Genomic DNA, 14,681 nt, shown 5'->3' on the forward strand with positions numbered 1-14,681 from the left:
TCTAGACATCAGAACGTGTGTTGGCCACTACACTCTACACACGTCCCAGGGTGAAAAGGCTGGTGTGGAAGTAGGAACAGTGACATTTAAAAACATGTTATGAGAAATAACTGGTTTCTTGCCTCCTACTATTGTGTCTGGCATGTTTCCCTCACACAAGGAGAAGACCGCCCCCTTGTGGCGACAGAGGACAGGTGCACCAAACAAAATGAGTGAAAAGATGACTTCACTGACACCAACGAAGGCATATAGTTGTTTATGTACTACAAAAAGTTCCAGCTGGATCCCATAAAACATTTTAAAATCACAGCAAAAAGATGTCAAAAATATCTCAAATATACAACACTTGATGGCATTTGTTTTTTTTGTTTTTGTTTTTGTTTTTTTTGCAGATTTTCATTATAGTTTGTTCAGGACAAAACCTGGAAGGACTTGATACTTATGTGCTAGTTTGCACGTCTTTGCCTGCCTGTTATATTAAAATACGCTACAATAATTCAGAAGTGATAAATACGTGAAATACTCTTGTCTGCTCTGGGTATTAGACAGCTGGATGGTCAACAGATCAAAACCTTAAAGAGGATTAGTGGTAATAAAGCCGTGGCATCCAAGGAAGCATCGGGCCTGAACTTTTCAACTGTGTTTCCTCGTACAGTGACTCGAATGTGAGTTAGAAACATTTAATCTTTTCGTAGCTGAATCTTAATTTGAGTTATACATTTCTGTTACAGGTGAAATATTTGTACCTGGGATATGGAAGCATTTGATGAACGAAAACAGCACAGTAGTAGCAGTCCTTACACACAATAAAGGTAATATTTATAATTTTACATCTCCAGTGTTTGTGTGAATGGTATTCCAGTAACTGTCTGCAGATTTCTGTCTTTTTCAGACAAACAGCTGCTCGTCCTTCCCTGAGTGACTGCGTCTGAGTTTCAGGCCGGACAGGATCTTCTGGGCTGGTGAGGACAGGTTGTGGTCAATAGGAAGTGTCCTTGGTGACTGACACAGAACCCGACTCTGTCCAGCACTCGGTCTGTTATTGGGCAGACTTAAGTTCTGATCAGCTTGACACCCAGCCACCGCCTCCTGAGGAGACTCCTGTGTTGTACTGGATGATGCAGCTGATGTTAATGTTGAGTCCAGTCCCAGCATGTACTGCACGACCTCTCGGGGGCTCGGTGGGACATCCACTTTACCTTCTGCGGCATCGGTGGCCTGGTGGGTCTGGTGGGTGTGCTCGTAGTGAACATCTAAGTTTTGGGAACGTCTCTGCGTCCCCAGCTCTGGAGAGGAGCTGCAGCTGCTGTCTGCACTCCCTGGACTGCACCTTGTTGGTGCTGCAGGTTGTCTGGCTGCACGACCTAGGTTGGGGAGTCGGGTTCCAGGGGTATTATGTCGGTAATACTTCACAGGCTGTCTGGTGAAGCGATAGTGCGACTGGGTCGCCAAATCGGAGTCTGGTTCCCCCTCTGGCTCCCCCTGAGGATGGCTGGATGCTCCTCTCACAGCCAGGACTGAGGCAGAGGAGGAGAACAAGCATGCGATTCATAAAAGTGGTACAAACACAGGCTATTGATTTTATAATCTTGGCTTTCCCTGCATAAAGTTTATTTTTTCAAGACCTAAACTTTACAACAGTTAGCAAAACTCTGACTGAAAATGTAGGTTAAAGATTCAGAGATCTTCTGGAAATACATGCTGCAGAGGTTTCAAACTAATTCTAGTATTTTGCAATTGAGTTGAGATGTGTTTTGCTAGAAGCCTTAAAGCTGCTTTATGTTGTAGCCACAGAGCAAAGCAAGCAAAGAAGAGATGGAAGCTCACACCTCCAGGACAGCAAAAAACAAAATCTTATTTTGCAAGTTTGTTTTAAAAGAAAAATGTAGCCAAGACTCAAAAGAAACACCAAGATCTCTGACAAAACTATCAACACAGTGGTACAAATCACAAACCATTTGCCTCAGTTCCCAACAACGGCAAAGCTATATTGCTACAGATGAACAGAATTTGATGGCGTCAGAGAAAAAAGTGGAAGGAAGTCTAATCTCTATAAATAACTAGAGGAAACAAGTAAAGTAAGAAGAAATAGAGCTACAGCAGACCCTTGAGGAACTCTGTATGTGGTGCTTAGAAAGATACTACTTAAAGGAAGGAACATAAACCTGAACAAACAACCTGTTTGTGAGAAATAAAGCAAACAACAAGGACATGTATGTTTAATACCTATTAGATCTCCAGCAGGAATAATTAAAACATGTTCTCGAGCAACAGAGGTACAAGCTGACACAATAAACTATAATTATACCAACAACGAAAAACTGTACAAATCATCAACACTATGAACTACTTCTACTATTAACTTATTGACCTATTCTAGTCGGTAACTGCTCTATTACTACATCCCGCCTACCTGCTCTCTCATTTGCTTCAGAGCTGAGCTGGTCCACTGCCTCATTGGATGAAGACTTGTCAGATATATAACCCTCGCTTGACTCTCTCTTGATTGTTCGATTCTGCTGAAATGACACAAGTTGAGTGGTGGGTTTCTGCAAGTATTCACAGACCACGTCAAAACCTGAAATACTGCAGCATTACAGTATGAGATAGTGTTTTTTACAGGGGGTGGTGATGAATAACTTTTATCAAGTGCAAATTTAACTCTTGTCCAGGACATTTTAAACACCCTTTTTAACCTTCCTGAAGGACAAACTATTTTGTGCCTCTAACTAAGCCATCTGGCACAGCAGCTGTAAATGTCTACAGTGGGGAAGACTCTTTTTGATGATAAGCAATAGCAGGGAAATGTTCAAGTAAAGCTTGAAGGAAGGCCTGTGCAGGTCACAATTCAGAGAGCAGTAGAAATGCAGCAGCTGTCCAGCGTGTTAATCCTGACAGAGTAAATGTGAGGTGAAGGTGCCAGGTGCTAAGCCTCTTAAAAAAACAGGTAAATTAATCAGGAACAGTAGCTCAGGTTCAAGCACACTCAGAACTGTGTGTGTGCCAAGCAACAGCTAATGATCGGACTGCTACAGCTCCTACACATACTGATCAAAATGCTACACTGTGAAGATCCTGCACACTTGAATACAGCAGCAAGTCTCCGTGAGTGTGAACGTTTTCTCTCTGCTGTACTTACTTCTAGTGAGTGTGGACGCTCTCTGGAGGAGGTTTCATGTTCGGAGCCAGCGTAAACTTCCCCATCTAGGGGACAGGAAGCTCTGGGAGGGGTGTCTGGAAGAGGTGCAGTGGGGACTGGGGGAGGGGGCGTACTGGATCGTTGCTGAACTCCAAAAACCTTGTCATGGTGTGTGATGAGGAACTCAACAAGTACAGCCTGATAACTGGTCTCCAGTAGGGCGATCATTGACATGTCTGTAGACACCAGAGGGCGCAATAGTGTTGGCCCGAACACTATGCCCAAATTGCTGGGGGACATCTTGTTCTCCTCGTTCTCTGAGACTCTGTGAAGACAGAGAGGAGACAATTTCAAGAAGAGGTTCATGAAAGTTGAAGAGAAATCTACTGGGAGGGTTGGATGAAATGTTACTGCATCCTCACCTTTGCAGGTGAGACATGAGGTGCTGCAAGGTGCTGTAGCAATATGAAGGGAGCTTCTGTAGTAGCTTTTGCAGGTTGTCAATGATGTCCATTATTTCATTAGTGTCTGGTGTCAACTCCCTTTCGCTCAGGTGCTGAATGCTCTTTCCCACCCCGATGAAAGAGTTGTACAGGTCAAAGGTTAGTAAGGGCTCTGGGAGCTGGGAGAGAGTGAGAATAGAGAGGTTAGTCATTGAGATCAGAGAGAAAATCAATGACTATTACATTTCTATTTTCTGCTGATACAAGTAGCCGATAATTACCTGCTTCTTATGTTTGTTATAAGGTAACCAATAATTTCAAATATTTGTATTTCAGAAAATAAGTCTTCCAACATGTAGATTATGCACAACTGAGGGTAAGAAAGGCTAAGATGTAGTGAGCAAAGCTCTAGTAAGCTTTTTCCTCCTCTTGCGGAACATGTACTGAAAATTGCAATTTTGTTGTTCCTCTAAAACTGTGATAAACATGCACTGGCTCTGTGGTCTCTAGTCTACACTGTGTGACTGTACTCAGGTGCAACAGTCTGACATCATGAGCACGTCAGCAGTGTGAAGCTAGTTCTTCTTTTCCTCTTTTCTTCTCCTTTTCTGTGTTTATTGGTGGATCACAAACCAAGTTTAAAGGTGCATACCACCACCTACTGACCAAACTGTGTTTGGCTTTGTATTGTCAGCCCTATTAGATATAATTTAGAAATCATTTCACAGATACAGTCTTAATTCATCCAGTGATGTTCATTTGGCAATGGCTCCTGTACCTCCTTGAAGAAGTGTTTAAGGAGCGAGGTGATGTCATGTGGTGAGAGGTCAGAGAGGTCCACCTGCTCCTTTTGCATCTCAAAGGCCTGACAGATCTTCTGAATGCGAGGTTTGGACCCGCTCACACGATACACCCCCTCAGAGGACAACAAAAAAAAGGTATCACAACTTGAAACTTGACATACTGTTTTCTACATTTCGGTCACTGTGATGGTAAATAATACCTGGACGGAGAGAGCACGAGTCTCAATCTCAGACGTGCAGTCCAGCACCACAAAGGGCACCTGCTCCGGTCTGTCACGCAGCAGCAGAGAGAGGTCCACTCCGAACACGGTACCCTTCCTGTGTTCACACTCTAGCTGACACACCTCCATACACTTCCTGTGCAAAGCCACCCCGCACTGAAGGTGCAAGGGAACGGAGGACAGAGAACACAAACAGTTTCATTCAGCAACATTCACGTTTCTCAGAACACCTTGTTACTGTTAGTGTCTCCTGTTGAGCCTCATACCTCCTCACATTCGACCCCGCTGACAACAATGTAGTTGTCACACTGCTTGCATTTGATCATCTTGCTCTTCATCTTCTTGAGTCGGTGAGTCAGTGCAGCTCTGGAAAGCGTGCGCACTTTGACTGGCTGACTGTCAATGAACTCTGTAGGAGAGGGAGAGGATCATGCAGTTTAATTCCCATGTGGGGTTAGGTAATGAACTCACTGAAATATCCTCTTTAAATTTGTTCCGCTCATGGCTGCACGGCTCCAGCAAGAAACCAAAAGTGAAGTGATTCACAATCAAAACAAAACTCTTTTGCACATTCAAGGACAGAATAGGAGAGGCCCCTTATTCAATACATAAAAACACAATGAACATAGATGGTCTGTTAATAGTCCTAATAATTCCTTACCAGCTAATTAATCGAATCAATCTCCTTAACAATTCCTACTGCTCTAGAACAAAGGCTTTATGTTGTGTGGATTACTGTACACTCTCACACAGAAGCTTAAAGGGGGACTAACAAACCTGATTCTGACGCCATGTCCCGCTCGTCCAAGTCGTCCGATGAAACCGTCAACGTTGATGCGGTTTTGGGCAGCCTCCTATTACCGTGAGCTACAGTTATGAAGAGCAGCGACACAGCAGAGGGGAAATCAGTTATATTTATCTTTGCAAGGTTTTTATATACAGGAGAAGAAACAAACAGAGGCTGGTGCTCACCAGGGCTGGAAAGAGACTCCAAACTGCCTCCAATACTGTCGCAGTCATTGTAGCCTGATTTCCCTAAAGTGCACAGGAACACATAAGAGAGCTAAAATTAAATGAAAGTGGATCATTTGTCTGTTAATATAATCATGGTGTCATCATGGGGAGTCCTTACTGCCATCGCTGGGTCGCCTGTAAGCGCCGTCCTCTGTCATAGGTGAAGAGTCCTGCAGAGAGCCGAGGGGGTTGCTGGTTTTCCGTTTGTTCCTTTAAAACAAAAAGGAGAGTGGCAGTCAATTTAATGGATAAAGATTTAGTAAAAGTACAAAAAAATTGAATCCCCAGCGAATATCAAAAATTTTTTTCTGCTTTTGAACCATTTGAATTGGTTTAACTTCCACATCTTATCAAATAAGAACAGGAGGTGTACTGCTTGCACCAACTATTTAATTAAGTGTGTTTTTCTTTGCAGGACATATTCATAAATAAAAACCTTCTTGTTTTCGCTTCATTTTAATTTTCATTCGTGGGCTTTAACAAAAACAAAACAAAACAAAAATGGACTACACACACTTTTTATGTCCACAGTAAACACTGCAGCCAAAGTAAAAGACAGACACTGTTCAGTTCACCGTACCCTTTCCCCTGGGGAACATACTCCTGGAAGCTGAAGACTTGGATAGGGTGTTCAGGGCGACGCTTGCTGAGGATGTAGAGCATGTAGGGTTCACCGGGCTCCAGGGACCTGCAGGTCACTTCCAGATTGTGATAGCCAAGGGGAATAGGCTCTGTCTGCTGCCGCTGGAAGAAAAACATGTTGACTGTGGCCTGATGAAGAGAGGAGAGACGACAGGGAAGATAAAGCAGTGAAGTTAACATTGTAGAGGCAATGTTACAAATCATAAAGCCCTGCTTTTGCAAGTCACTGAGATTTACTTTGTGACTAAATAGATGCATGGCATTATTACAATGTGTCCTCTATTCATGCCCTAACCAAGTTTAACAATCTATGTTTAAAGTCTGCTGCACTGAAGAAGAAGCATGCTGACAGGAAGACAGATGATTAGTTTCCTCAATTTCATACCAACCTCCTTGAGCACCGTGTCTCCCTGACAGATGAGCTTGCGAATGTGGGAAATAATTCTCTCTTTGACCTTCACTAAATCATCCTGTTGGATCTTGGCGTCACTCACACACTGTTTGTACTGAAGCTCTGCATCAATCATCTGGAGGAAACAGAGAGAAGACCTGAGAGCTGCTAGACTGTCACAAGTCTGTATCATTATTCCTTAACTTGTACTGTTAAATGATATAATATATTAATATAGTGCATTAAAGGGACAATCACCTTAGTCTGGGCTTCATCCTTGGACTTCCGCCTCTTATCCAGTGTTTTCATTCCAGCTGTGTCGTCCAGAGCTTTAGCAGAGACAGCTTTGGCCTTTTCTAGCTCATCACAGCGCTGGTAGTATTGCTGACGAGCTTTTTTCAAAGATGCCACTGAATCATTCTGAAAACGACAAAGGAAACGCACAGAGGAAATTTACAGTGTGACTCATTAGCTCCCTAAAATGTTTTAAGTAGGTGTCAACACAGACAGATCTTTCTGTTACAGAGGGAATGTCTAAAATTCGAGAAAACTATTTTTGACAGTGCAATAAACTGAGCTCAACTTATGTCATAAACAAGATTCTTCATCCCTTACCATCCGTCTTTGTTCTCTCGCCCACTGCTCCTTAAACTCTCGGCGCCACTTGTCAATCTCATTCTTCTTGGCAGCCATGGCCTTTGGGACAGAGACACTGAATTAAGCCCACAGTCATGGCTGAATACTAAAAGAAGATTTATTACAATTCAATATGTGCGTGTGGACTTCCATACTTGGTAACAGCGGCTCTGCAGCAGTTCTGAAGTCTTTCTGGAGGTCACACTGTTCTTGATGTCTTGCTCTATTGCCATTGTGTAGATGTACTGCAGAGGCATCATTTCCTACAAAGCCAAGAACGACTTTAAACAGCTTTTCTATGTTAAATACAGCTAAGACAGGTGCAAACACATATCTATCGTAGGAATCAATTTCAGTAAGACATAGCAACACATTGTGATAATTACTGAAACTTTTCCTTTGGTACACGTCCAATAAACAAAGCTGTACCTGCTGTGTCACGTTGGCTTTTGCTCCTTCAGCTGTCTTGATCACATTTTTGGCAAATTCTTGTTCTGTCAACGAAAATTTCATTACTCAGAAGATACTGTACATCAATACAAGACAAGACAAGCAGAATTGGTACCACAGTATTTATTATGGCTATTAGTGTGTAGTCTCCATAAGATGCTTGTGATATCACTTCGCCTCTATGTCCCCTCAGAAAACCCTGACCTTCACTGAAAAGTTCATCAAATCTCCTGGAGCTCAGACAGGACAGACCTGAACGTCATCTGTGGAAATGATTTGCTTAAAAACAGCTTTGCATCAGCTGTTAGCACTAGCAGGAACCACAAAAGAAAAGGAACTTAGACCAATTAATGTGAAATGGTTTGTTTGAAACTGAGCTCCACCCAACATTACTCATCAGATGCTATTGCCTAACATGCTCTGCACAGTGCTGAGAGGGGAGACTCCCCTGTTGCACTCACAGACTTGCATGCTGAGCATCTGTGCAGACTGATACGAGGGTAATCACCGTCTATCTACTCCAAAAGACACCCCATCTCCTTTAGTACCCTGCTTTGCCCTGCTAATCTGCCCTCTAATCCTTTCTCTCTGTGTGCAGTGTGTAGCACACTGGCGTGAATGCACCACAGCAGACAGACTCATAGAGAGAAATAAAACAGACAGGGAATGATATGCAAGGTTAGACAACCCTCAGACATGCCTCAAGTATTGGTTCCTTATTGATGAACGATATGAAGCAAGGCTCTGCTCTCCTGGGGCCTGCTGAAGACTGAAGTGTATACAGCATACAATATATTGAGCTTCTTGTTGTCATTTTCCGGTATTAACTATAATCCTAAATTGAAAAATCTTCTTGAATCAATCATCAATTGCTCTCGGTTAATCAGCAATAGTTGAATAAAAGTTGCACCTACTTATACAAAACAAACAGAACAGCCACACTTTAAATTAATAAATGTCAACAGAAGACTAATAACTACATAGTAGATGAGATGAATTTCATGCGCTGGATTCTCTGCTGTTAGAGACAGTCTTTGCATATTATGAGCACTCCATCTATATCTGCTTTTGTATGCAGTTAACATTCAAATGCATTAACACGGAAGGCACAGAGATGTTGTGACAACAATTTGCATGTTACTACTGTTGCCACTGTTTGCTTTTCCCAGCTGCACAGGCACTTACCCAAGCTCAGTCTCTTCTCCATCCAGGCCAGGAGGTCTTTGGCATAGCGGCACCACATTTTGGCATACTGCAGCGCCGTCTCCACTCCATCCTCACAGCGACAGAGGGCCAGATCTGCTTCCTGGGCTGAGAGGGAGTACATCAGCATCACTGCAGGCTCCAGATACTTGGAGCGTTACCCAGGGATCACACAGTGTCCATTGGGCTACAGCCCCCAAGCTCGTCTCCCCTGGAGGATTCAAACAGCCTCCAGCCTCAAAGACGCATTTATCTACTCTAGAGTGACTACCCCCCCCGGCTACTAGATGTTATCAGGCAAGATAAAGATCGAAAATCAATCAGTCACTTTAAAAAAAGGTGTACACAAACCCAAAACAGGAAACAACGACTGCATTTGACAAGTCATAGCTGCTCCTCAGAATAAAGGTCCTGTGGTTTCCAGCAGGTCTCAGCACACTGTTCGTACCTCCTGCACACAAGCTCAATGAATGTATACTGTTGTGGGGATGTGACCAAAGACAGGAGGGTTACTATGGGCCAAAGACAAACGGCTTTGGCTAAATAACTTCCCTCCTCTCCTCTCTTCCTCTCTGTGCCTGGCCCCTCCCTCTCACACCTGATCACTTCCAGCCATCTACAAAGGGACAAGCTCTGAAAGCAGAGTCACCAACACCACTCAGTGCCAGTGTGCACAATCACACACCACCATGTCACAGCTCTACAGGCAGACAGGGTGTTCATATGACAACCACTCTGGCTCTTCCTCTGTGACTCACACCAACACAAGGCGGATGATATGTGCGACAATCACATGGCATCTCAAACGCTCCTGACGCCACTTTCTCTTTTCCTCTTTCTCTGTGTGCTCCACTTCCAGCACAGCATTTGCAAATAAATGTCAAAATCTATCAGTCCATGGCTTAATTTCCTCCTGCAGCAAAAGGTTAGAGCACAGATGCACCTCCACAACTTTCACTTCTTCTTCTAACAGTCCACAGTGCAGTTCTAAGTATGCAGCTATTTTAACTGAGACAGCACGCATCACCAGTGCAACAACTTCTCTCTCAAGTTCCTCACTCTGTCATGCACATTTTATTCTGCTCTTTTTTAACTATCAGCTAAATCCAGTTCGAGTGGTATAAAAAATACAAGCAGGGTGATCCTTTCTTCTCTGTTTCCAAGCAAAAATCCACAAAAAGGAACAAGCAATTCCAGAAGAATAACGGATATGTGGCCAGATTATGTGCCGAGGTTGACATCTTTTAGCCTTTCCTCTCTGTGCACTTTAGGGCGAGCTCGGAGCACTTTCAGAAATCAGCCTCCAAGCAGCTTCTGTGCTGCCCCGTGGCTACGGCTTCCTCCTTCACTTGAATTAGGGATTATCCTGGTCAGGTCCAGATTGTGCAGTGACAGGCTTTAGAGCAGCATTGAGCAAGGTTTACCTCCTGGTGTGTGACCGAGCGGGAGGGGAGTTAAGGGGCTGATGGGTGTTCAATCCCAAACATGTAATGAAATGTACTCATACACTAAGTAACTGGTTTCTTAGTGTGGTAGATTGATAGGTTTGGTCTTGAAGCCAAAAGAAGACCTTAAAAAGACATCTACACATGAGAGAGATGAGAAGAGGTTGTTTGTTTTTTTGCTATATAACCCATTAACTATCGGCTTGCTTTTTCAACGTTTCTGTTTCCACTGTGTTCTCTAAACCCCGTCTGTTTATGTAATTCCTAATCTCTCACTGTGTGCTATGACCTGGGTCAGACTGAGGTTGGAATACTTGGCAGTGACTCCCTGTCTGAACAGTGAGTAAGTCGTCTTTTTCTCCGTCTCCCTTGCATTTGCCTGCAAACAGCCTGCACAGACACCTCCTTTTTCTGTAGAAGCCTCCATCTTACACTTGTGTTTAAGGTAAAAACTGAGAGCAGCTGCCTCGCGCTTTAATCCTCTCTCCCTTTATCCTAATCTTGTTACAACAGGGCAATTACAACTCATGGCTAATTGTTAGACACCAAGTAAAGATTGAAGAGTGTCACAGACTGACAACAGCTCCCGCACATCATTACTACTGATCTGTTGGATGACGGATGTCAGTCACAGGTTGATTAATTCAAATGAATTGAACCTAGTGACCTCAAACGCTACATAAAGTCTGTAATCCACAGACTGGTGGTGACATAAAGCATTGCGAAGCCAGTCAGTGACTCCCTGTGTGCAGAGCTCAGCAGTTAATATCAACTAGACATACTCCCTCCACGAGTATAAAAACAGAAATATGCTTAATACATCCTTCAATAACTTAGTAAAAAGCAAAAAAAAGTCCTAGGAAAACAAAATCGGATAATCGGATAAAAGTAAAAAACTGCACATAATGCTGTTACAGAAAAGATCACTGAAAGCACATCAACACATCTGTAACAATGTTGATGAATTTAAGAATGCATAGTATCGAAGCATCAATACGTGTGACTCCCTAATCTCCCTCTCACATAAATCATACCTGGTTGGTTTCCATCCACTTCATTGGCCTCAGTGGGTTTTTGTGGACTTAACGCATCTTCATACTGATGGAGAAAAAAAAAAGCAGACTTTCACTCTATAACCGCACAAAGCACAATAAAAACACAAACATCAACACTGTTTCTGGTGTCAGTGAAATCAGTGATTTTAGATCCCTTACAGATACATCATGTTGCTCTGTGCTTTCAGCAGAGATGGATTCTGAGAGGGACTGTGTGTCGATGTCTCCCAGCAGATCCTCCCCTGCACTGAACACAGAGGGATATCTTGAGAGAGAAACAGTCCAAAAAAGGCTCAGGGTTTACTGAGGGATATACTCTAAACAAACACTCTGTTCACAGCTATGTGTCCATATGTGCATCTGCCAGATAGATGTAGGCAACATACTAACTGCACATAATGTATTGTTGGACTGACCAGTGTTACACAAAGATTCTGCAAGTCCAGTACAATTTACTTTACTGCAACTCTACTTCATGAAAGTCATATTTTATGTTCGCGCAGGTGAGTTCATGGATTATGTCTGAGCTGACAAATACATCTGAACAGCTTCATCCTGTATGGTCCCCAGCTAAGCTTACAGCATGTTTGAATGACACCTCACCAACCGCTGTGTTTTTCCGTCAGAGTATTTAGGTCAAACTGTACAAAGCAGAGTGATGCAGCCAAGAGACAGAGAGACACATTGTTCGTAAATGTGTGATACTTACGAAGAGATTAAAGATAAATCAAGATTATCAAATTCTCTGAAGATCTCACTGTATCGCTTGGTTTCCGATTTGCGATTCACCTTCTTCACATCTGAAACGAGGAATGGGAAAGCTGAGAGACATAAAATAATAAGATGTTCGTACTAGCTTGCTGACACCATCTCAACAAAACACATATATAATCTTTCTATAAATAGAAGTGTGTAAACTCAGAATCTTCAAGAACTGCTGTGAAGAAACAAAAGGAGAATTACATTGAGGCAAACTGATCATTTGTTTTTCTTTAATAATGCCACGAGACAAACAGAAATATGTAAAAGTAAAAAAAAACACCAACTGTGACCTGCTTTCTAGTGGTCACAGACATGTTGGTAATTTGGTTACTGAAGCTTACAGTTCTTTAATTCTGCACTACTTCTTAGCAACTCAACAACATACATTCAATATAATAATATATGTAATTTAAGGGAAAAAAAGATAAATGATTGTGCTACAAAGTAAATTAATAAAGAAAATTAACTAAGTTCCTCTCCTGAGGTCAGATCTGACAGCATTTCCTACAAAAATAGTTCTACTGAGTGTGAATTAAAATAAAAAGAGGAACATTGTGGTGCTTTTGATAAGAAAACCTGAACCTTTTGTACTCCTGCTGTTTAACTGTTGCTCACCACGGGGCTTACAAAGAGTGTAAGAACTGATGATTTTCAACAGATGCAACAAGCGAGAAAAAGCAATCTCTCTCTCTTTCAGAGACGTCTCCATTTTGGTCAACCACATCCTGCTTGCACTACGTGTCACGTCCCATAATGAAGATAGAGTCCCTGTTTTCACACCAGCAGCGTTTCAGGTTTCAGTAAAAGAATGAGAATTGAGAGGCAATAAAGATGTTTCAACAAAGTTTAAACACTAAAAGGTTCCAGTGTAATTCCACCCAGAGGAAAACCCTTGACTGTATTTGATTTCTGTTTATTGGCACCACTTTTAAATGCTCCAATGAATTTCACATGAGTCATAATAGGAACTCACAAGCCTATTGCAAAAATGTCTTGTTAGACGTTAAGTTTTATCAACCATAACACCAATCTTAAATATATTTTAAGGTAATATTCAATTCTTGTCTCTTTTCAAAGATGAAAGACGTGAATTTCTTGTTAATAAAAAGACAGAAGTCACACACACAGAAAAGACTGAAGAAGAGGGTCAAAACTGAGTGTTCAGGAAGTTCACCAACCCTCCTTTGTCTAGGGGGATGCCACACAGCACCACTCACCCCCTGACTGACACGTTGGCGAAGAATTACAGGCACGTACTGTACATGCATGTCCCCACATGCAATAGCCATTTCACAAAGGCACCACAGCGGTGTCAGCAAATTTCCAATCAACAAGAGAATATTTCAAAACAAAAACCATTCAAAAGCAATCCTAACAAGTGGAGATGAACCCCAAATGACAACCCAAAAAGATGTATGCACGTATAAACGTGATGTGCAAGGTGACACTTCCTCAACATTATCTCACATCACAAACTTTGTGCTCACCTGTGGCTTGACTGGCATCCTTGTTTGGCGCTTGATCTTCTTCCATTTCTGCAATACCACCACAGAAACAAGAACCTGCTAACACCACTCACACATCATCTGCCCATAAGGTCACACTACAATACAGATGCGTGACAAGCAGTTGAGTGGGTAAGCAGGAAATCTGCACTGCAGTGCATATAAACACACACACGCACACACACACACACACACACACACACAGACAGACAGACAAACTTGCATGCTAAATTATTAGCATGCGGCTCTGAGCTTGCACCCGTTCGTGCTCTGAAAAGGATCTTTCTCTGAGTGGAGGTTGGCCAATGTTTTCACCACCATGGGAAGAGGAAGTGTATTCTGCTGTCACTGTAGGCCCCACCTATGCTAGCACACCACTCATACTGAGAAGGTGACACTTGTTTGCGTTGTCTTGGTTGACCTCTGTAACAGTTGTGGTTAATGTTGAAGTGTGAACAGTTAGGAACAGTTAGTAGGATAACATGTATTTCAAAAGGTTACAGATCTATTGATTCTCATCACAGATATTTGACATTAATATTGGCAGGTGTTGGTGTAACAAGACAGCTGATACTTCATTTATACCACAACATAGAAACATAAGAAACACAGAAAACATAATTTATTATTTACGTTTTTTACTTCATGAACAAATGAGCTCCTACTCAGAGAATTTGTTTGTACTGTATGTCCAGCACACATACCTCATCTCTAGTTAAGGAGTTATTGGAGCTTAAACAACCTCATTTGATCATCATCCTTTCAATAATGTCATACGGGGAGATGGACTCTTAAGGTACAGTCGAGTTTTATCTCTGGCCCAATAAATTGCAAAATGTCCTCCTACTTTTACTCAACAGCTCAGCTCTCACTTGACTTGACAGAAAGAAAAGTGTCAGTAAAATGATGACACCTTGAGGGCTACCGAGATAAAACAAGTGAGAGCAACTTCAGTGCTACACGCTCTCGGTC

At 42.4% G+C, this 14,681-nt stretch overlaps 1 protein-coding gene across 2 annotated transcripts; it reads right to left on the reverse strand.

Annotated features, from left to right (window-relative positions):
- Positions 1 to 240: 240 nt before the first annotated feature.
- Positions 241 to 13,904, reverse strand: gmip (GEM interacting protein). 2 transcript variants are annotated; one of them, XM_084370739.1, is made up of 21 exons: positions 13,692 to 13,904; positions 12,152 to 12,242; positions 11,602 to 11,689; positions 11,422 to 11,485; positions 8,925 to 9,050; positions 7,719 to 7,783; positions 7,445 to 7,552; positions 7,269 to 7,349; positions 6,912 to 7,073; positions 6,652 to 6,789; positions 6,201 to 6,391; positions 5,739 to 5,830; positions 5,579 to 5,641; positions 5,384 to 5,473; positions 4,873 to 5,015; positions 4,586 to 4,762; positions 4,361 to 4,498; positions 3,562 to 3,761; positions 3,140 to 3,464; positions 2,414 to 2,516; positions 241 to 1,517 (listed from the first exon to the last, which is right to left on the reverse strand). In XM_084370739.1, exons 1-21 carry the CDS (start codon positions 13,735 to 13,737, stop codon positions 889 to 891), a joined length of 3,120 nt encoding a protein of 1,039 aa, XP_084226865.1. In that variant the 5' UTR covers positions 13,738 to 13,904; the 3' UTR covers positions 241 to 888. The 2 variants fall into 2 exon arrangements, with proteins under 2 accessions (XP_084226865.1, XP_084226866.1); XM_084370740.1 differs by lacking the exon at positions 2,414 to 2,516 and having other exon boundaries at positions 1,378 to 1,517; positions 11,602 to 11,707.
- Positions 13,905 to 14,681: the final 777 nt, after the last annotated feature.

This window comes from Pagrus pagrus, assembly GCF_965226575.1.
Source record: "Pagrus pagrus genome assembly, chromosome: 13".
Classification (NCBI taxonomy): Eukaryota; Metazoa; Chordata; class Actinopteri; order Spariformes; family Sparidae; genus Pagrus; species Pagrus pagrus.